Here is a 24,214-nt window from a genome sequence, read left to right on the forward strand (position 1 = left end):
CACCAGTTATCATTGAGCGTTGAGCCCATGCGCTCAAATCAACCAACTTGTTATCTCTGGTTGGAAAATGTCTTTGTCGTTTAGCAACCGAACGCGTAATCATCGACGCAGTCTGCTGTGAGAACAATTAGATTTCGCTTTCAATGTTCTAGTGCCGTGCGAGTAAGCCAGACGTGCCTCGGTGCTGTAGGTGTGTGGACTAGTGGCGAATGTGTGGAATGTGTCATCCATCATCAGTAGTTGAGTTAGGATCGGATCAGTCGTTTTCCCCAAACTGAAAGTTTCAATTTATTGAAATGGCCACCTCTCCCAGTTACAGTGGTTGTATATCAGGGAAAAGTGCTGAGAAAATCTCTGACCCCGATGTGGAAAAACGGGCAACCCTCAGCACTTCCGCTACCCACCTCCCTCCTGAAACTTTTCTTTCCAAAATGAAACAAATACTTTGCGGAGACAATGTTGACAAAATCAAACGGAAGGAAGGAATAAAACACAAAACATCTCCACGCTCCTCCAAAAAGAAATTGGGATACAGTATTTGCGGTAAGCTCAATATCATTATCAAATCTATTAGGTACTATAGGAATGAATATCTTACTTTTAAAATTTCGATTTTTCCTCTGAGGAATATTGTAATAAATGAATGACCGTTCATGTAATACGGTACCGGTAGTGTTTTATTGTACCGTATCGGTTTTGGCTTGAACCAATTTCCCGTGCCTGGATCGAGTCGTAATCTATAAATAATATGAATTCTTATGCCAAAGTTGCAGCCAAAAATGAAACATGGCCTGATGTTTTGCTTCCGATACTAAGATAATAATTTGTATGGGAATTTAGTGTCATGGGGTCTTATGCAGTACGGTACCGTACCACGTACCTTGTACGAGATAGGGTACTGGCAATTGCAAATTGTAACCGGTTTATTATACTCTGGAGAAACTGAGAAACAAATCAATTAATCTATAAACAAATTAGTCCATAGAAATCAATTCGAAAAAAATAATATACGGAGCATAATATTGCTGATGCACTAATAATTACTTTCAAACGAAACCCTTTTCCCATACATTCAATTTAATATGTGGTACAGGTATATTTTGATTGGATGACTCTTTGGGTTTCACACTACTTAGGAACCGATTCTGACATGATTAATAAGAACATTTTAAAAAGTATGTAATGATGTCTTAATCTAAAGATGTTAATGAAACTTCCCGAGCTCTTGCCATATAGGCTAGTAGGCTAGGTACCTATTATCTGTATTATCTTTCAAGACTGAGATTGTGACCCGAACTTCAGGGATGCAAACGAGAAAAAAGGATTGACTCAGACTTCGTCATTAAAATTAATTCTTGAGGGACGTCCTAAAAAATCGATAGTTCCAATATGAAGTTGGTAGGCCTACCTATTATTGGAAGGGGGTTGCTCATGTGTGTTTTGGGGAGGGGGGTGCTGTAGGGACAACCCTGCTTGACTAAGAATTGAACCACCTGTTTGCTTCTTGGATGCTTGCTAGCAACGGACTTCTCCTCCCTCACTTAATTTAATGAATAGATAAAATTTGGAATCCTCATAATTATTATGCTTTCAATTCTAAGAGGAAAGTTTGAGAGGTGATGATGTCTTGCAGCTTGCATTCATGCTGAGGATGATGCCGGGTACGCGACTAGGTGCCACCCCGACTACTTGACACCTCAACTAGTTGTCCCCTTTTAAAACCGGTTTTTAGGGGACAAGTAGACGTGAGCCATACCCGTCTAGTTGTATCCTTTCTGAGGAGGTGATAACTAGTCGGGGGGACACCCTGTCGTAAGGGTGCGAGGTGTCAAGTTGTCGTTTACGGTCGGGAATAGTTGACACCTCCGGTCCAGTAGGTGTCAAGTAGTCGGGGGGACAACTTGACGGCAATGGTATATTTTTACGAGGGTACAAGTAGTCGTCTACGGTCACGACAACCTATCCCCTCGACTCCACTCCACAAGAAATCACCATTCCGGCTGGCTCTTCATGGCTATGCAACCATGGTGCAATCAAGAATAAGTATAGAAACAGACTGGATGTTGAAAGAGCCTCAAAATATTTGTCTAGCATTAGTGACAAATTATTTGTAATCTTGAGTAATCAATAAACTTTAAACCGGTTTCATTTTTATAAGAAACATCTTTAAACGCTACTCTTCTTGATAATCATACTCATAAAATTTGTTCTGTCTTCAACCAACTCGAAAAAATTTATCCTAAAAATAGCAAAGACGGCGAATATCTCCCAAACCGTGCGTTTGACGGGAAAATGTTACTGAACCAAAAGTGTTTGGAATTCAATTCTATATCATAACCAGTAATAAAAATTGCTTGGTCCCTCCTCCCTACGCCGCGGGGGTGTAAATCGTGCCAACTGGTGCTCTGTAGGTGACAAGTAGTCGGGGTGACAACTTGACGCCAGCCTGCAAGGTGTCATGTAGACGTGACCCATCTCCGTCTACTTGTCTCCTTTCTAAGGAGGTGTCAACTAGTCGAGGGGACACCCTGACGCGAGGGTGCGAGGTGTCAAGTTGTCGTTTACGGTCATGACTAGTTGGCACCTTTGGTCCAGTAGGTGTCAAGTAGTCGGGGGGACAACTTGACGGCAATGGCATATTTTTACTAGGGTACAAGTAGTCGCCTATGGCCAAAATGACCAGGTGTCAAGTAGTCGGGGTGACAACTAGACGGCTACCCATGATGCCCACCTGTGCGTGAGCGATGAAAAATAAATGAACAATTACCATACTTTAGATTGGTTCCGAACCAACCAGGAAATGATTAATGATTCTGAAAGCACATACGGTAACTGGAAGTTGGTAAATATTGACCACAAGTCGTTATCAGTCCAACGGGAATATCAAGTCACCTATCGCTATAACTAGGTCACTGACCTATGAGCATGCATGAGCAACCCACTTTCACAAGAGGAAATTATTTTATAATAATTGATTATATAAATTATATTAACCGAGCAATAAATTTAATGGAATCCGCAATGATTCCATCCTCACAGCAGAGTCCATACATCACACAATGCCCATTGGATAAACATTTTAGGGAATGAAAGCATTAATTTGTTCTAAACTGATTCGATCAACAGCATTAATTTGATAATGGAGCGAGTGTGAGCGTGATCACTTTGTCCCGTCAGATATGCGTTATCTTAGGAAAATAAGCAATCAAAAATAATTTGACCTCTGAGTTCATTCTGATCGACATTTCACGGTTGTCTAACTATAATTGTTTAATCCATTCTCCATGAGAAATTTCAGCATGTTCATTATGTAATTTGAACACTTTCTGTCTGGATTTCATCAGCCTCTGGGAAAGGAGGGAAAATTACCAACGACGTCCTGCAGATTGGTGTAATTCCCCTTTGATATGAAAGAGGCTCAACTCAAACAATAAAAAATACTTTTAAATTGTAAAAAATTCCCTTCGTTCTTCCGTTAACCACAAATTTTAGACTTAATCGTGGTTTTTTGAAAACCCTAAATAAAACATAGCCTGTATGTAGGCTAAAATTTATCAATGGTATGATTGCAACATTGCAATTAGGCTACAAAGTCAAGACATACAGGTTTTAAATTTAAATACCATGTGCAGGGAAAAACTCAGAAAAACACTCATAATAATCGACTACGGTACGGTACTCATTTTACATAGGTATAGGTATTATTCCGTATAATATCATTATATATTGTCCTTATTGTTCTTATAATATCAGGAATTGACTTCCACGTTCCGCATAATACGAGTAGGCTATATTATTACCATAATATCAAAGTCTGATGTCTGAAGTCTACTAGATCCGTTAGATCAATAAAAATTGAGCCCTCAAAAGTAACTATGTAGAGAAAGTGTGAGAAAATATTGACATGGGTTCTGAATTATCATTGGAATGTAATATTTGTACATTCTTTGAGTACAGTTAGTCTTTATTTGCGTTTCATTGTAAATAAAATAATAATTAAGCTACCGTATAGCTGCAAACTCATTTAATATACTGTAAGTCTTCAATGTATATGTGGGTTACAGTATATGTGACAGAAAATGATCATAGGCTATAATAGATACTACTTCAATAATATTTTTGTAATGATCTCAATAATAAATTACAGATGATAGATTGATCTCAATAATAAATTACCACTTCTTTTTTAATTTTCTCTCTTTTTTTCTCCTAATTATTATTTAACGAAAAGTTAATTAGTTAGACCCCGAAGTCTTCGGGGTGATTTGCAGCATTTATTTAGGATTTTCGTTAAATAATAATTATCAATAATAAATAAAAGAATCAGTATGATTTGGCAACACACTAAACTATTATATATTTGCACAGTAAAAATCTATATATGCGAGGGGTGTGGACGTGTGGTTAACTAATTTCCAATGCAGTACTCGCTAAGCCTGGTGACTGAATTTATCAATTTACACAATCATTCTTATAGTAATGAACCTTGCTGAAAACTTTGAAATAGGCATGATACGGGTGTGTTTGGGACATAAGTTTATTATTCATTGAAAACCTCACAAAAATCTTTTAGATTCAGTTATTCACCTCAGTCTACTTTTTTGACCATATTTAAGTTATGAATAAATTCTATTTTTATCGATCGAGTAAACCCAGATACTGGAAATAATTATTAATATCTGACATATTCTGCTATATATTTACTCCAAATACTATGAATTGACAAATGTATGTATGAGCTTATTTCAACACACGACCAAGTTTCATTTCAATCCCATGAATTGAGAATGTTTGAAAGACTAATGCCTTGTAATTTACACGGAAGTCCTTCAAATTGCTTATATTTTGTGCAATATTAGAAGAAATTATATAATTAATTTAATAGGTATGATTTCAAACGATTTGAAGTAGTTTCAAGGGAGCTAGCTATTCGAGGGCATTTTAAGACTCAAGGGCACTTTTCTTGTTTTAGTCCTTACAAACAGTTTCTATGATTCGTCTATCTACTGTTGGAGATATAATAATAATAAATATCCTATACAGCTAGCTTTATTGAAAATAACAGAAATTCGCAAGTGCATGTACTTGAAATATCGGTTAATATTTCTTGATAGCAGCCTTAATAGAAAGATACAATAGCCTACCGTATCATATAATCTCTCAACTAAATCATGCTCTGTAGAAAGCAAATTTCTCCACAACAACCCTTATTATCGAAAAACGCTAAATCCACAGTTAATGTCATGCCATTTTATATGGAGAACATTCGAAGAGTTCATTGGCATTTTTATCTTTCACTTATGCCATGTCTGACATGACCTTGGCTATCTCACAAAACAGAGGTCAGTCCTAAATTCTGTATCAAGATGAATAATGTTTTTCAAATTATGGCTAATTTTTCCCAAATGGTGCTGAATTTCGTTACACTTGCCTAAATATCTTAACTGAAAAAAATAGTTTTCCAATGTGTCTTTCTCGTAGCGAATAAACAACGAACGACTTGAAAATTCTACAAGGCTTTTAAATAGAAATCACCTAGGACTAAATTAGATTGCTTCCCAATGGAATGACTTGATTTTGTTTACATACAACTATTTCTGTAACAAAGAAGGTAGAACAATAATGTATAGGCCCACTTGTATTGAGTTTAATCTCATTCTCAAGTATTTCTTTCAGGGTTTTTTTGCAGAAGATGAAAGATCAGAGGTCAAAAATAAGTTCTGAGAGCTGAGAGGCTTTCAGTTACTAAGCTTTAACAGTTTTTTAATTGCAATTTCAACAATAAAAAATATTATGTTTAATATGATATATGGCTATAATAAACATGCATATTTAATGTACGGTCAGAGGTCACAAAATACTAAATCTGATCTATTGATGAAATTCAGAATGAATGAAAATTGAATATTGCTATGTACAACACGTAAATGAACTTCCTCATTTTCAAGATTTTTCATCATTCCTGAAACAGATAATAATATTATTATTATATTATTATATATTAAAATTATTATATAAATAATACATATTACCTATGTATGGTACTGTAGCTCTTTCCACTTCAATCTCACTTTCAAATGGATATCATGGCTTGAGACATGAAAGGGTATTACTAAACTGTTCAAAGTAAATTCAAAATATTATGTAAAACTTGTAAACATGTGAAATTTTAAAGAAATTCCACTCAAGTACTGTCTTCACTGAAAAAGTTCAAGATTCTAGACAGTACTTACCTTTAAAGGCTGGCCATAGTTTATGAATAATGATATAAGAGTACAGTAGTTGAGACTACAATAAAGAGTGGAGGAATGCATAAAAAAGAGTAAATTAAAAGTAGGACACGTCATGACTTTGTAGACACAGACACACCTGCTACCTTCACCTTTGAACTGATTCCTAATTCAAGGTGCATTCAGCTTAGTAACATATATTTGTAAAAGAGGAACAGTAGGTACCTTACTTGATTCATTGCTGATGAAGCTTCCTGTTATGAATTGTGCTCATTTAAAAACAGGGAATACGTATAAAGTACCTTAGGGATTATGCGTTTGAGACAAAGCCGATTATGAAAAACCAATTCTTCGTTATATTTTTACTATTCGTTACTGAGCTCAATAAATCACACAATAAATCATCTAAAAATGTATAGATTCTCTCATATATTTTTTTTAAATAGCTTCAATTTGAGTACAAGATTATCTATTTAACTATCCTCCGATACCTCATCTTAATTACTAAAACCTTTCAGAATTCTTCATTTTGATATACATTATATCATCCCATTATTCAAATATCAGATAACCGACAGTCTTATTCTGAGAAAAAATTGTTTGAAGTTTTCAAAAATGGGTTTCCATAGGAATTTGAGTTGTTGGAAGACAGTAAAAATTGCTTGTTGCACGAATTTTGGCATTGATGATAATATATAGAGAGGATGTTTCTTTCGGTGCATTTCGTCCTCCCATTCCATTCTTTATTTTTTTAAATAAATAAACTTCTTCCACTTCAATATATGATTTTTGAATAACTTGATAAAATACTGTATTCCTCCAACCTGAGTTATCAAAGTATGTGTATTCAGAAGAAACTATTGAATTCTTCCTACGAGTAGTAATGGCTACTTCCCAGCTAGAATGAAGCAAGAACTTTTCAAAGCTTGTCATAAATTGCTCTTATGTAGTTTCATAGTGTAGCTACTGGTATCAGAATAAGTGATTCTCTTACATGATCGAAGAAAATATCTCGTTTCCAATCTGCATATTACTTATCTTTATTGAATTTATCTTTTTATTTTTTCTCTTCTTGATTGAAAATAAAATTTCAATCGGCACTCAATAAGGATATGGAAAAAAATATTAGAAAATATACATTAGTTATCTGCAAGCGTTAATATTTGGTTCGATCTATTTGAAATATGAAATAATTTTATTGCTGTATTCAAAAATATACATAATATTATGTAACAATATAATAATAACATACTATTTATTAATAAACAAAAAAAAATAATGAAATGGGCCCTTCCAAAAAAGCCTTAAGCTTGAGCTATGGAAGGAAATCCAGAGTCTACTGATAGAACTTTCTTGTTGAAGTTCCATCCTTAAAAAAGATTGAATGATGATTATTTGTAAGATTCATACTTGAGGGTTATCATGAGAGATTCTTATAAGGCCAATAACATACCAGTACATAATTAGTCCAGTCAATATGCAATAGTCCAGAAAAGGGGGTGTGCTTGCAATTTATATTGTAGCTCTGATTTTTTAATATATTATTTCAGTACCTACATAAGAGAAGTCCAGAACCAATTTCTACATGCAAAATTTCCTTGTGCTAGATACAGGGTGGCCCAAAAACCTCGTAATTTCGGCTCATTTTCCAGTTTTCAGCTATTTCTGCCAAATATCATAATCGGACACAAATTTACTCTCGCCTTTTCTCTAGAATATGAAATTCTGAATCAAATAAGATCATTCGGAACTCTCTATCTCCAATGAGTACTGAGTTATGATTTTTCAAAAATGAGTGAAATTTGAAGAGAAAATCAATTTTTGATGAATTTTAGATTTTGATCAACAATATCTTCCGATTGTTACCATGTAGATGTATAATTCAAAATCCCTCTGGGCGTATTTTTGTGCTCTACAATCTGATATCAGGTAGAGCGCTCTATCTCATATAGATTTCCAGGTACACCTGACAACAATGCTCCTTGTTTTGTGAAAAACACCTTATTTTCAGCTTCAACCATCATCACCAACTACATAGTCTTCACATTGATATTTCGCACAGTGGCATAAGTTCATAAGATTATGTTCTATGAGAATCACCCGTTAGATGCACTTCAATTCAGTATTTCCTAGTGGAGAGGCGCGCTTAAGGACACCTGAAGGATCAAAATTTCAAACACTTATAACTTCTGACACAATGCTCAGGTTTCATCGTACTACACTTCATTCTTCTCGGCTCGTCAAGGCGGTCCAAAATCATGCATCATGAGTCAAATTCGGTCGAAAAGTGGATTTGGCAGAAATGGCTGAAAACTGGAAAATGAGCCGAAATTACGAGGTTTTTGGGTCACCCTGTATCTAGCACAAGGAAATTTTGCATGAAGAAATTGGTTCTGGACTTCTCTTATGTACCCAAATAATATATCAAAAAATCAGAACTACAATATAAATTGCATGCACCAATGTTTATAGTGACTGGACTAGCCTACTCATAAAAATACTCACTCTCATATTAAACCATACGCTAATTGAATATAATATGATTATTGATATTCAACAACCAGCTAGTAAGCTGGTTCTCAGTGAAAGTAGCTTAGATGGAATAACTTATGTGGAAAAATAACAATTATTATCAATTAATATGATGAAAATTGGAGAAAAATTCATTCATGCAAAAATATAAATGTTGATTGATAGGACAGGATAAGGTGTGGTGAGAATATATTTGTATAGTAATGTTTTACATTATTCGATTCCGCAATAATTATAATTGTCAAAATCATTACCACCAGATCACTTATGTAATAAAATCTATGCAAAGCGTGCAACCTTATCAATGTGTGTGACGTGATAAACGGGAGGTAGCCAAACACATGAGAAAATAAATTGAAACAGTTGCTTGAACTGATGAAAGAAACAGCAACTTTTGTCTACACTTGTTGGATAACAAAAAATGGCGATAATATCTTCTCAAACTCGAAACAATAGGCCAACTGAAGGTGTTGTAGAACGGGCAAATAAGTTGCATGGCAGTTCGCATTCAGATTTGAAAAAAATGATTTTAAAGCGTCTCTCAAGCATCTCAAACAAAATTATAACAAAATTTTTCTACTTAGGCTAAAGAATATAGCTTTGACGATATGGTACGGTACCGTACTTTTTACAGCAAATATTCCGACTGATTCTTGTTGTGTTTGATATATGAAGGAATTGAACAGATAATGAGGAATCCATCGTAGAGTAGAAACGTAAAGTTTTGGAAAAATCCAACTGTTTGCTTCAACAGAGACCCCCAATTATCAGGTTATTATTATATTTCAATATTGGCTGAAAAACTCAACTGAGCTGAGGGGAGCCAATTAGAGAAATATGAATAGATATAGAGTTGCCTTGGCTCTCATTCAAGGCCAGTATGAGCTCTAAACCGACTCTATATGTTACATTATAGTTATAGTTCACAGTTTAACTAAATACTCATCTTGAACTTTGTTCTCTTACTGTTGAATCTAGGACAAACATCGAGTGATAATATAATATTTACGTATTTGGATATTATTGATTTCGATTGGTGGAGTGGAGAAACAGCCTTTGAGTTTTCAATAATTCAAAAGGAAAATCCATACCTACTACAGCCTTACGTCTCTGAGATGAAAATATAATTATTACTAGTAGCAATACCAAAAAAGTTTCAACATTGATTAAGGTACATTTTTTAACTTTAAAGTATTCACCATAAAAACGCATTATTGTTGAAGTAATTATTACATATTTCTGAAAATACCGTATAGGTGAATGCACCGCATTACAGCAATACAACAATCAATGCGTATGAAGTTTTGGTCATGTAAGTGTAGGTAATTTTGATACTTTTATCTGTAAATTCTAAGGTACTCGATCAAAAATCCTTATTTCTCTATTGTGGGTGAAATATGTCATAGATATTTATAACATAAATTTGTGGATAACATAATACTAGATACAGTACCTATATCTGGTCTAAGTTATACGTGTATCACCAATAGCACATGTTCTAATGACAATAGTAGTAAATACTATATTATAGTTTATCAAATAGATAAAAACAATATAGAAACTTGTAGTAGCCTTTATCAAAAACTTTAAATTTTCTAAAGCTTTTAATAAAGGGTAACTTACTACAAGTTTCTATATTGTTTTTATTAATTTGAATAAAAGTAAAGTGAAGTGATTTTATAGTTTACTGCTATATTGTCATTATTATAAGATCATGTGCTGTGAATTATTATAGCCTACTGTAGCTACACTATAAATATAATTATAATATACACTGGTCCTGGCCCCTGTTTCATAAAAACTTAGAAGTCCTGTAATACAGGAACAGCTATATTGAGCATGCAATTGGAATGGTGATTCTCCTGTATTACGTGACTTAAAAGTTTTATGAAACAGGGCCCTGGTCCAGTTGAATTGATAATTTTACATACATTCCCATGTGTTAATAATATGTACAAATAAAAATCATAGAATTCAAAACATTTCTGACAGTCAAAATTAATAGATGTTTATTTTATTCTGTGACACATCATTATTCTGTGATATATTTCCTGTTCATGATATCCTAAATCCGTGAAACGATAATAAGAAATGGTGACTTATTGACATTACAAAGAGATAGGAGAGCGATATAATAATAATTGTGTTTATAGATATACACAGAGTGCAATAATCGACGAATGTGGACAAATACATGTACCATTCATGAGATTTTTTTAAATTTGGATCTTTAAATTTGAGTGATTACAGCAATAATGGGATAATATTGATCATAAAATATTTATTGGTTCAAATTGAATTAACTGGGTTCACCAGAAGCTGAGTTATCATTTTTCATATCAATATCTGTTTGAAAATACGGTACTGTATTGTTTTTGGATTTTTTTAAAGATGGAATTGGTTTTCATAAATACCCTTGTAATTAGTAAGCGGTTTAGTTTTGAAACCGCTGTATTAATTTCTTGATTAATTTAAAATAGCAAACATTAAACCGATTCAAAAAAAGGTGATGAAAATAATCCAGGTAGCTATGGACTAATACGCTTAATTAGCAACCTTGCCAAAATATTGGAAAAATTTAAAAACGAATAATGAAGCTCATACTAAATAATAATATTATTAATGAAAACCAATATGGTTTTCAACCTAATAAAAGTACTGAGGATGCGCTAGTATAATTTGTAAACAATGTAACGCAGATACGGTACCGGTACCTATGTTAAATCAAATTCCAAGGAAAACCCACTTGCAGTCTTCATGGATTTATCAAAGGCTTTTGATACCATACCACATTATAAAATTTGCAACAAATTGGAGAAGTATGGTTTTACAGGTCATTCATTAAAATTCATAAGAAATTACTTGGTAGGTAGATCCCAAATTTTAACAATAAAAGTATAGAGAAACTGTAATTTTACTGCCTGCCCCAGGGAACTGTACTTCCACCATTTTTTTCATACTTGATGTAAATGATTTGCTAAATATTAAGCTAAAAAATGGTAGAATTTCATCTTTTGCTGATGATTTAGTTATTATATTTTCAGAAAATAATTAGAATGATACTTTCATTGTTGCAGAGCATGATATGAATATTGTAAAGAATTGGATAGACTCTAGTGCTTTGAGTTTGAATGTAGAAAAAAAAATTGCATAACAAATTACAGTTTCAAATACGAGCATAATTTCCCTCTAGCCGATGACATAAATGATAATCTTAGAATTGATACAATAAAAAAATATGAAATATAAAATACCAACTCAACTCTTCTTAGAACGCAACTTTACTACATTAGCAGTAAATTCATGAATATACTAGAAAGTAAATTTACACTTAAAATAATTTCCGAAATAATAAACACAGAAAAAGAGCCATAGAGGCATGGCTGAACTTGAATTATTTCTAATCGTTGACTTTTATTTAATAATCAATTTCACATTATAAATTACATGTTTGAACACTACATACGCTAAATTCAAGTTTATATATTACTCTGATTAAGCTGATTTTACGACTCACACTGGCGCACAAGGAATCTTCCTTTTGCCGGTGTTTTTGCCTAACCTACTGTACTCATGCATGTGAGCATAAATTAAATCTTCATTCAATAACTATTATTTATAATATAATATCTAATTAAATAAATTAACATTTCCTTAATTTTTGTGTATGTATCTTAGTTTAAGTGCAGTAGCATATACACTTATATTTATTTTTTGTATCTTGTTTTTGGCAAATAAATTCATCCATTCATTTAATTAATTGATGATCTCGTAGATGAATGAATGAATGAATGTTTTGTTTGCAGGTGTTGTCGTACTTTTCACTTTGTTCTGCTGCAGTACCACAGCCTGCATAATAATGTGGTTCACCGATGTTTATTTGAGTCAAGTTCTGGAGGTAAGATTGCATTATTTGATAATATTTCTACCATTTTGTTGTCTAGTATCAACGAATTTATTAATTATTTGAAAATACCATGAGGTTTTCCAACTCTGACAATGCACAATCTGTCAGCAAAATAGCTTTTTATCTATAAATTCATTCGCAATCTTATTTATGTAGTAGGTACCTTCATCTGAGAAATCGGCTAATTTCATAAAATCTGTAGCTATAATTTATAACATAAAAATATTAAATCAATAATAATTAGGTTTGCAATATTAGATTAAACAAAATAATCCACTTCGATTTTTGTAATACGTACCTATTAGGTAGGCTCCTATCTGAACTTTCACATATCAGTTTTTGAATTATAATACGCTATACTGTATTATTGTTCCGGTACCCATTCCAAATGCCAAGAAACTCTGGTTGTTTTAAAATTACGTTCAGTATATTTATTTCATGTAAAGTTTCAGCAAATACAACATATTATTATAGCCTACTGCCAGGCACGTAGCCAGGATTTGACTTCGCGGGGGGGGGGGTTAATTGGATTGATGTGGTAGGCGTGGGGGGGGGGTGAAAGTTACAGCCTGTCCCATATTGCAATGCACTATGATCAATATTGTCATACTTATTTATCTATTAATGAATATACTGTAGCACATAAAGACACTTTAGTTTTATAATAACATTATGTAGAGGAGAAATAAATTACATAAAATAGTAAGTTTCTAAATAATGTTTCTACTATTTATGTTATGTTTTGTTCCTTTATATCAAATACATTATGTTATATGATCAATATTGTAGCTTTGTAGCTCAACTATTACCGTATAATAGCTGGTCTGTTCACAGTCTAATCTCTCAATCATTGATATTAAATAATATATCTAATAAATAAAGTATTCAATAAGGCTACTGGAACGTTTATTTATTTAAAATCACTAGGCTATAGTACTCTTGTTATATTCTTGTATAAAACATGACCAGTATAGTGTATTTTATCCCATTCTTAAGAGTCAAAATTAATTATTTTGCAGTTTACTATGTGTAATCATTCCAGGTTGTTATTATTATGTGCAGGTTTCTGTATAATTCATTTTGCCACTTGAGAATGGAATCAAGATCCTAAACTAGTCATGTTTTATATAAAGGGGTACTAATATTTTTCTATAATCATATTATATTAAGCGAGCAATTTCTGTATTTATATTGTTATATGGTTATGTGGTTATTTATGTCCAACGGATCTCAAAGACGGTTCTAACGATTTTTATGAAATTTGCAATATAGTAGGTTTATGATTTAAAAATTCGATTGCACTAGGTCTCATCCCTAGGAAAACTCGCTGAACGACATAAAAAGGATAATTCATCCTTGGAAAAACAGCTGAGACTTTCGTCGTCAGGGCATAATGGAAGTGAGTGAGTGAGTGCGTCTGTGGAAAATCAAAATATCTCATCCCCGAAATTCATATAAGCTGACTTATAGCCAGCTGTAAAATATAAACACCACCTAAAACATGAAGAAACCTTAAGAGCTTGAAATGTGAAATTATTCATAATTCAAAAATAAGAATCATATTTAAATTAAAAAAAAAACATATTTTCACGATGTTTCCAACATTAGAAAAAAATTAATTTCCTTTTAATCATTCAACCCTAATCCTTTTTTTAGTAAATGCATTCAGCAGCTGGGGGCTCTTAGCCTTTCCATCAGCTTATCTCACGAGAAATATTATCTAGAAATTTTAATCGACTTGATCAAAATATTCTGATTTGGTGACATTACATGGTATATCATTCTAAATTAGAGTATATCATAATTTTCAAAGTTAATCATTATTTCACAGTTTTAAGTGATTAGTGAGTGTTATTTTGTTATTCAATTTGGTTTGTAAACAATCTAAATTAGAACTCTTTTGTTCTTAAATGTTTGGACTGAAAACTGGACCTGAATTCAAGTGTATGGAACATAACTTAGGTACTTTTTGGACTATTTATAGTGTACCGTATAAATCAGAATTCGGGGAAGAAACAGTTTTGGGCTGTGCCTGTTAGCCTTCCCCAAACATTTTTAAAGAATTGTGTTCTGTTTATCAATAAATAAAAATAACGAGCGAAGCTCGGTGCCCTGATCTTAATTAATATAAACAGAACACAGTTCTTTAAAATGATCGTGTTTATATTATGAGTAATGTTAAATATCATAAACCAACAATATATGTTCCGAAATTTTTGTTTAAAATATTCCCTCTAAATTCCTCTGTAAATTGGTCTATTGTTGCAAAAATGGAGATTTCACACTGAACACTAAAGCTGTTGCAAAAGGTGTAGGGAAATGCGTAAAAGCGTGAAATTATGCATGACATCGAAGAGAATTTAAGGCCTTATAAGCTCATAATCAGCATGGATTTTTCTATTTTTATAAAGTTATAAGAGCAAAAATAGAAAAAAAAATTGGTGGCAAACATGTTTTTTCAAAAATGGCACACCTTCAAAAGCGGATATCTCGAAAACTAGAGGAGATATAAAAGAAGTTGTATGATGATTGAAGGAAATTATGTAAGCTTTAACTTTTATATGACAGTCAAGTCCTTAAGATACATAGTTTTTGAGTTTTATGCGAGAAACCAAAAAATGGTACCTTTAAACCACCCCACCCCCTTAGCACAGGGGTTAGGGGTGAGGACTTTTGATATGTTTACTTCCTTACTACCCTTAACAGGACTGTGGGGTCAAAAATTGTCTTCCAAAAATTTCCCTCTATACCTACCCTTTTTTGAGCATTCATTGCCTGGACTTTTATGATTTAGAGAAAAACAAACAAATACTCGTCACTTGTTTACAATTAAATTACAACGGCTTGAATTGGTGCTTGAAATGTTGATGTCCATTCCAAATTATTCAGTTAGAATAAAATGCATGAGTGAATTTAAAAAATCTTGAAAAAATATTTTTAATGAGAATTCAGGTTATGACCAACGTTAGTAGACAGATCTGTCTACTAACTTTGGGTTATGACATTTAAATGTAAAGAAAGACGAAGCAGACGAACTGTTTGAACTTTTTTTACTGCTTGAAATTTACCAATTTCCCTCATAGATGGAGTCACCATCACCCGCCTCTCCAATTTGCATTTACTATACTGTGGTAGACTATCGTACGGTATTGTCTTTGGTTTTGGAAATCAATTCAACTATTTTATGTGCATAGCCTAGCGAAATATCTGATCGATCAAATTATTGGAAAAAATTAATCTATGCTACCTTAAGAAATATATTTGAAACGCTAACTCATCATACAATATCAACACTTATACAATAATTATTCTTGCTTAATATTATCTTTCAGCAAATGACAGTCCACAATGGAAGTTTAGTTTATAACTCATGGAGGAAACCATCTTTGAAGCCTCTAATCTGTATCTACGCTTTTAACTATACAAATTTAGAAGAGTATACATACTTCAGAGCAGGAAAACTGAGAATCAAAGAAATTGGACCCTATTGCTACAGGTGAGGACTTCCTTCATTTTATATTATTCACCATAGAGTAAGCACATAGAGTAGGCCTATTATACTTGGATTGTGAAATTCAGAATGATATCATCTTAAGCACAACTGGAGTCATACGAAAACATTCAATTATTTTTGTCTTCCCTCTCACAATTACAGTATTTTATTGTTAGCTTCTACTATATTATGCAATGTAAATGGTGTCATATCAAGTACTACAGATAAAAATATAAATCTCAGTACCCTTTTAAATTATTTTGTCACAACATGATTGTTTCGGACATTAATGCCGATGTCCAAAACATGTTGTGACTAAATAATTTAAAAAGGTACTGAGATTAATATTTTCATTTATATTAAAAGTTGCCCTAAAGAAAAAAACAAGTGCTATGGAATTTACATGCAAGTGTCCAAGTAAAACATACCTACTGATGAAAGAAGAAGAATGAGATTTTCTCATTTTTTCAGAGAAACGTTGGAGAAAGTCCATATTTCATTCCAAGAAGATGAAGGCACAGTTACATACGGTAACAGAAGGAGCCACAAATTTGATGCAAACCATTCTCGCGGGAAACCAGACGATGTCCTTTATCTTCCAAATCCAGTCATTTTTGTGAGTATTAGTAGAAGTGCCTTATTTAGAGTTTATAATACAGCAATAGAAGGAATGCAACTGAATATACACGGTATTATGAACAGTGAACAGTAATTTACAGTCTAGTCATTATCACACTATAGACAACATCAAAAACCTACATTATCAGATTCAGATCCACAATATTATTCAGGAGTGATCTCATAGGTACCTATATCTTTTCTATATTCTTGGCTATTTCTAATTATATATTTTCGCTGATATAGTATTTTATTCTGTAGTTTTTTTGTATACGGTATGTATTATTGTGAATAATCAATCTAATCAATATTGCATTGCATATTCAATAAAAAAATATTCATTGTTTTGTATTCATTTGACAAATGTATCGGAAATTTAAATACAATAAGTTCACTCGCTTCTCAGATAATAAGGTACCGGTACGGTACTGAACAATAGGCTACTTCAACTTTTCAGTTTGAACGTCTTTGAAAGTGTAGCCTATCTTATTAGACCGAATTAGTTTGAATAAATCGTTGAAACCAGTATAGGCCTACCTAGAATAATTAATAAAAACATGTAGTACCCTTTTTATTTGAAACATTTTAAAACTTTAAAATATTTTAAACTATGCAATGCTATGGAATTTACTTGCAAGTGTCCAAGTAAAACATACCTACTGATGAAATAAGGTGAATGAGATTTTCTCGTTTTTCATGTTTATATTGTAAAATATTTTTACATTGTATTGTAGGTACATTGATTGAAACAATATATTTTCAGTAAACAGGATAATCTATTCTTATAATATTATTTTCTCAATTACTGGAATGCTTTTTGTTCCAGACAGCTGTCTCACATGTGAAGAATTCTCCTTATCTACTCCAGATACTTATGCACACAGTGGTGAAATTTGCCAATTCCGAAGTTATTTTAAAAGTGAAAGTAGAAGATTTCTTATTTGGCTATGATGACAATTTATTGAGATTTGCTACAGGATCAGCCAAGCTGCTGCAGAAGAATATACCTTATGAAAAATTTGGAATTCTGGCAATAGTAAGTGACATTTACTATTCAGCACTATATATAGCAATGAATAGTTATTGATAATACTGCTTTACACCTATCAGATATCAATGTTAAAGTACGGCAGCTATGTGAAGTACCTATATGCTAATTTCACAATAGCTAGCGATGGTAGATTAGGTAACTACATCTATAATAAACTAGTTAATTTTACATATAATTTCTAGAGAAATTACTAGTACTTTTTTATAATATGTTGAAAATACACAACTATTTTCGAGCACTAGTGACATTTTACTTACTTTTTTACATTTTAGTTACTTTTTATGATGAAATTATAATGATAAAGTTTTTATAATAAAATGATGACTTGCAGCATAGCCACCTCTAATAGAGGTAGCCTCTAGTAACCTCTAGCCACCTCTATCAGAGGTGGCTATGCTTGCAGACTAAGGCCCGCCGCAAAGTAGACCCACGCTAATCCACGAAAAGCAACCCACGCCGTGGGATGTTTTGTAAACCATTGCCAGGCTTCTCCAGACATCGGTTTAATTCATGCAATGAATAATCCACTGATTGATTATGAATAATTCTATAGCAAAGGTTTACAAAAAATCCCATGGCGTGGGTTGCTTTTCGTGAATTAGCGTGGGTCTACTTTGCGGCGGGCCTAAAGTGATTGTGAAATATAGAAGAATAGATTCAAATGCATTCTCACACACTAAAATTATTGCCAACCTAATACATTACGGAATGTATTGTTGAAAATAATAACTAATTATATCCCCATCCATATAAAAAAATTCCGACAGTGAGTATAGAGGATATTCTGTCAAGAGAGTTTTCAATCTACGTTTAAACAAAGAAGCAAACATGATTCTCACTGAAGAAGGAAATTTATTAAAGAGGTTCAAATAAATTAGCTTCGAATTCATCTTATGTATAACATATTCACTCACATGCTTTAGAATCGCATGGAATTCATTCCCATTATAATCAAATGGCACAATTATTTTTCCCTTTTTGTGTAGTTGAGAAGTTGATATTATAGTAATTATTCATATTGAATGAAAAAGACTAAGGAATTATTGTAAAAAAACACAGATTTATTGATACTTAGAAAGACCGGTTTCGGTTATTACACCATTGTCAATCTCAGATAAACAGAGATTATCTCTCTGAGTTTATCAGAGATTATTACTCTGAGTTTATCAGAGATTGTCAATGGTGTAATAACTGAAACCGGTCTTTCTAGGTATCAATGAATCTGCGTTTTTTTGACAATTTCTTGGTCTTTTTCATTCAACAATTATTTTTAGAGAGCAGCAGAAACGAACAACACTGTGACGGTGCAAACAGGCCATAAGGACCTGCGACACATCAACGTGGTGCGTGCGTTCAACAACAAGACCGTGATGGACGTGTGGCACGGCAACGAGTGCAACCGCATCGACGGGAGTGATGGCGCTTTCTTCTTCAGAAAGGATCTAGAGCAGCACAAAACTCTGTACATATTCCACGAGGACGTTTGCCGCAGATTACCCCTCGTCTTTGAAAAGTACGTTGATGTAAGTAGCTTAGAATAATAGCTGTAAGCTACAGAAATTGTGTGCAGTTAGCAAACATTATAAAATAGTAATTTCAATAGTTGAAGTCATCACTAGCATCAATAATATTGAAATATTCGGATACCTATGAGATCGATCCTGTGTGTAGGAAACGAAAATTGAATCTTTTTCGTCTTGCTTTGCAGTTCTGTCATCAATTTCACTGCAAAACTTTTAGTGTTCTTACTAGCTAATAGGAAGATCTATAATAATTTGTTCATATATCTTTTAACTCATGCTAATTTTTCATCTTATGCTTACTCCACCTTATGTGTTTTCAGCTTATACTTATTCCATATTATGCTACATTTTCTCTATAGCACTACATTCATATTAATAAAAGGAGCAGCATTCAGCTTTACCACAAAAGCTGAAAACTTGATGAAACAAAGCAAGTGAAGGATCAAGAATAAAAATTTAGCATTGTAATCAAGCCTATTTGTAATTTATCAGAAGAGATTTCTTATTGATTCAGGAAACAAATTCAGGCTGAAAAAAATAAAGAACTTTTTGTTTTCCGCATTATAATCAATACTGTAATTTTATAATCCTTGAAAAATTAATCAAGTCCAATTTTCTATTATTTCTAACCACTATTATTCAATATTTTATGAATAGTCGGAAAATTATTTTTTACTCTCAGTTTCAGGGTGGTGTGAAAGCATTGAGGTACCATTTGTCGCCTACAGCATACAACACAGAGAACACATGCTATTGTCGGTCGAATTGCCCTCCCAGAGGTGTATTCGATTTGTCACCATGTGCTCATGGTGAGTTGGCCGGGTACTGTACCGTATGTCTAATGTACGGTAATGAGAAAGTCCGTGCTTTACACGGACAATCTTATATTGTTTCAGCGCTGTCCATTTATATGGTGCAGGATTCAGCTTCTCCACAACTTGATTCATAGACTCAATAATAATGTCGATATCATTTTCTCAAAACTATGCATACTGAGAATGCAATAATAGAATACTGAGATGTTCCACATTGTTCATTCCATAGTTTTCAATGTAGAAAAGATAGGTCTTTTTCAAATAAATCATTGTAAACATTTGAACATTTCTGTACAAACTTGTGACAAAACATTGAAACTAATTTTGAAATAGGCTGGAAAATACATCACCAACTGATATTATTTATCACAGGATTTTGTGTGTGATATACAATTGTTTGTTCATCAAAAATTGCCCGCTATGATTAGGCCTACTAAAATAACCTCTGAATCAATCATTGTTTCTCAAATTGAGACGTTCTCTTCATCTCAACACAAAATTACCGAAACCACAAAATGTGTATAGATCTATTTTATCATAATTTTTCTTTTAGGAATTCTGTCCCTACTGCTAAAAACCTTTATTCCTAGAGACTGAAAAAGCTGCTCCTCTCCCTGAGGAAATGCATTCAAATAAAATTTTTTTTCAGGTGTACCGCTTGCAATGTCATTCCCTCACTTTTTGAATGGCGATCCAGTTCTGTTTAAGAAGATTGCAGGACTAAAGCCGAATAAAAATCTTCACGATTTCTACATTGATATTCAACCGGTAAGTTTTGCTTTAACCTATATGGAATATAACTGGTAATTAACTTTTTGTGTAGTTGAGAAGTTGATATTGTGGTAATTACTCATATTGAATGAAAAAGACTAAGAAATTGCCAAAAAACACAGATTTATTGATACTAAGAAAGACCAGTTTCGGTTATTACACCAATATTTTTCAAGGTTGTTGTCAATCTCTGATAAACTGTTGTTTATCTGAACTGTTGTTCATTGATAATCTCTGTTTATCAGCGATTGACAATGGTGTAATAACCGAAACCGGTCTTTCTAAGTATCAATAAATCTGTGGTTTTTTGACAATTTCTTAGTCTTTTTCATTCAATATGGTAATTAACTGGTATTGGTATAATACTGATATGGAATAAAAATGGATTCCTTCAGGTAAGTAGGTGAACTCTTTCTGCTCATGAAATAATTTTGTGATTTAGTGAAGCAGCAAATTTTTTCCAATACTGAATTATAATCCTCAATTTTTCTCATTCATTAATTGATTAAATTCCGTAGAACCCCTCATTTCTCATCGTGAACATACCATATTCAACACTGGTAATTTTTTTTATTTCATTTCTAATATAATTTTGTATATAACCTTCTCATGATATGAATAAAGAACATGATCCTTTTCATTTACTCCGGAATCTGTCCTTTTTGTTTTACAGAAGTTGGGATTTACACTGGGTATGGTTTCTAGGCTACAAATGAATTTGAGAGTACAAAAGCCTCCGGCCGATGTTTTATTGAAGGCTTTCAATAATAACATGATCTTGCCCTTGGTCTGGCTCGAAATTGTGAGTATTGTAATCAATCTGAATAGATGAGTGTAACCTACACATTATATCAATTTAATAATTATTAAGCCTACCTTATTTTAGTATCTTTTTAAGCATTTTTCCATCATTAAAAAAAAAACCAAGGATATAAGATTTTGTATTCTAAGCCAAATTCTCAAAACCTTCTGATGAATATAATGGGTGTAACAAAGTTCAAAAATGAGAAACGTTTCTTGTATTTTGTTGGAATTAAGAAAACTGTATAAATCAATTTCATGCTGAAAGGAGGTCGAGTTCATTGTAAAATTAGCCTGGATAATTCAATTTTGAAGTGAGAATGTATATCTTGCACTGTAAAACACATCCAAACTTCATGAACTAGAGGAGTCTTTCAAACCAAAATACACCCTGTTTCCTGATGCTGTTGGATTGTTTTACCGGTTCGACTTGTGAATCTCCAAGACGCTTAAATACACTTCACACTTACACTTAAATTTTGGAAGCAGCTACTGAAAAAACTTCTCAAGTTCTTATTTTTATCAAAAATAATAGTTAGGCCTATATTATTAGTAATAAATAACTGGAAATTAATAAAGCAAAAGGTGAATGAAGAAATAAATATAATAATGACTTTTTCAAAATAAGTAATATTTGTTCAGTTCTGTAGCTTTCTTACGAACTTCAATGAAGTGTTCTACACATTTTATTAATAATAATTGTCGTTGTTGTTTGCAGTTTGCAGATCAGATGCCCGACGACATTTTCAGAGTGATCTACCACGCAACGTTCACAGTGAGGAATGCCCAGATCGTTCTCATGTATGGCACATTGATTTCAACAGTACTGTTAGCCATCTGCTTCATGAATTCGGCGTGGAAGGTGTGGAGAAGAAGCAGGGAGGACACAAAATCGTCGGCTCTGTCGTTACCGTCGTCGGCTGGTCTTACAATTGTCAAGTTTCCACAGCACGTGAAAAAGCCAGCAGCGCCCCCGAGGGAAATCATCGTTGAGCGGCTGTCCGAAGTGTGATTTGCGAAAAATGTACTCTCAAATGTGACAAAATAGTGAACTTTCTAGTCTGTTGCTACTAGGATAGCGATCAATAAGAAACTTCCTTCAACAAAATGTATTAAGACGATTATTAAAGTACTGTATTTCAGATTAAAGACTCTTTGCTGCTATGGGCCTATGACTTGAAGTTCCATCTTTAGTAACCAGTGATGAGAGTGAATGAAAAAATATGATTGAACAAATAAATGAAAAAAACTTGAAACTATGAGGGAAATATTCAGAAAACAACTCAAAGTCTGTATTGAAAAAGTCTAACGAACAATTTTGTACACCACCCTTTCATCACATTAATCACCAATTCTCAGTTTCTCATGAACTTCCAAACTTAATACCTTCCAAACGGGGTGTATACTCGTAGATACCAATATAAATTTACGTTCCTAGGGTTAATCTTTAGTAAAATAAACATTCTTGTAATAGAGTTCTATGCTCACTGCAAGAACTCTAAGGAGGGGCATGAAAAACGATCAACAAAATATTAAAACGAAGTTTTGTAATGTATTGAAGACAGAAGACATATTTATATATCTCAAAAAAAACTCTTCCAAGTGATGAATATATGAGTTCTGTCATAGTCATGCCTGTCGTACGCTATTTATCCAACGTGAAATATGAAAATTCAATTTTTAGTGTTCAAATGAATTTATAACTGTGGTTTGAATAGTAACTGAATAGAATATTTCTAAGGACATGATTTATAGGGTCCATGACTATCAGAGATAAAATGATGCTGCGGAGAGTTAAAAAGGTATACATACATTCATGTAAAGATTAATAACTTGTTAAGAGTGTGATAGGCATAATGGTTTACATTCATGTTAAGAGAATTATTAATAGTAATGAGTAAACTCAATTCGAATTTTAGATTAAGAAGACTTTGATGACATATAGATAAATACAATAAATTCAAATTTATTTATCCTTAACGATAGTTACAAAGTTTGAAACTTGAAGTATAAAATGCATAACATAATAGTTAGATATACAGTAGGTAGTATAATAAGTAATTATATAATATATAGGAGGATCCCTGCAAGGTTAAGAAAATCTGAGCGCAGAGGCCGAGTGTTGAAATTTTTTTATAAATTAAAAGGAATTATAAAAGATTCTTAGATCAAAGATAACTAAAAGATTATCACAGAATAACAATGTAAAACTTAATTATTCATTATAATAATGTAGTTGTAAGAAAAGAGACAATTATGAAGATATGTAGAAGAAGAAGACTCTTAATATCAAAAAACAAAAAAATGAACAAAATAAAAATCAGAACAATGTTAGCATACTTTCTTTCGAATAAACAACAATCATTATATCCTTAATTTCTCCGAGGAAATGTTTCTCATTCCTACTGCTATTGCACTCTGTTCTTCCAGTAAAAATCTTATCCATTATTTCAAATTCTTAGTAGCCTATCGG

General features: G+C 32.7%; 1 protein-coding gene across 1 annotated transcript; it reads left to right on the forward strand.

Annotated features, from left to right (window-relative positions):
- On the forward strand, nucleotides 1–24,117 carry LOC111043984 (lysosome membrane protein 2). The gene is made up of 10 exons (XM_022329031.2): nucleotides 1–543; nucleotides 12,569–12,660; nucleotides 16,002–16,165; nucleotides 16,634–16,778; nucleotides 17,607–17,816; nucleotides 19,106–19,354; nucleotides 20,037–20,163; nucleotides 20,819–20,937; nucleotides 21,614–21,742; nucleotides 22,460–24,117. Exons 1-10 carry the CDS (start codon nucleotides 297–299, stop codon nucleotides 22,751–22,753), a joined length of 1,776 nt encoding a protein of 591 aa, XP_022184723.1. The 5' UTR covers nucleotides 1–296; the 3' UTR covers nucleotides 22,754–24,117.
- Nucleotides 24,118–24,214: the final 97 nt, after the last annotated feature.

The sequence above is a fragment of the Nilaparvata lugens genome, chromosome 2 (genome assembly GCF_014356525.2).
Source record: "Nilaparvata lugens isolate BPH chromosome 2, ASM1435652v1, whole genome shotgun sequence".
Classification (NCBI taxonomy): domain Eukaryota; kingdom Metazoa; phylum Arthropoda; class Insecta; order Hemiptera; family Delphacidae; genus Nilaparvata; species Nilaparvata lugens.

Bases quoted from the DNA above. Each gene is read 5' to 3' on its own strand.
- LOC111043984 (XM_022329031.2), top strand. From the start codon at position 297: ATGGCCACCTCTCCCAGTTACAGTGGTTGTATATCAGGGAAAAGTGCT. The intron at 16,779-17,606 runs GTGAGTATTAGT...TTTTTGTTCCAG, and splicing joins TTCCAAATCCAGTCATTTTT to ACAGCTGTCTCACATGTGAA. The intron at 21,743-22,459 runs GTGAGTATTGTA...TGTTGTTTGCAG, and splicing joins CCTTGGTCTGGCTCGAAATT to TTTGCAGATCAGATGCCCGA.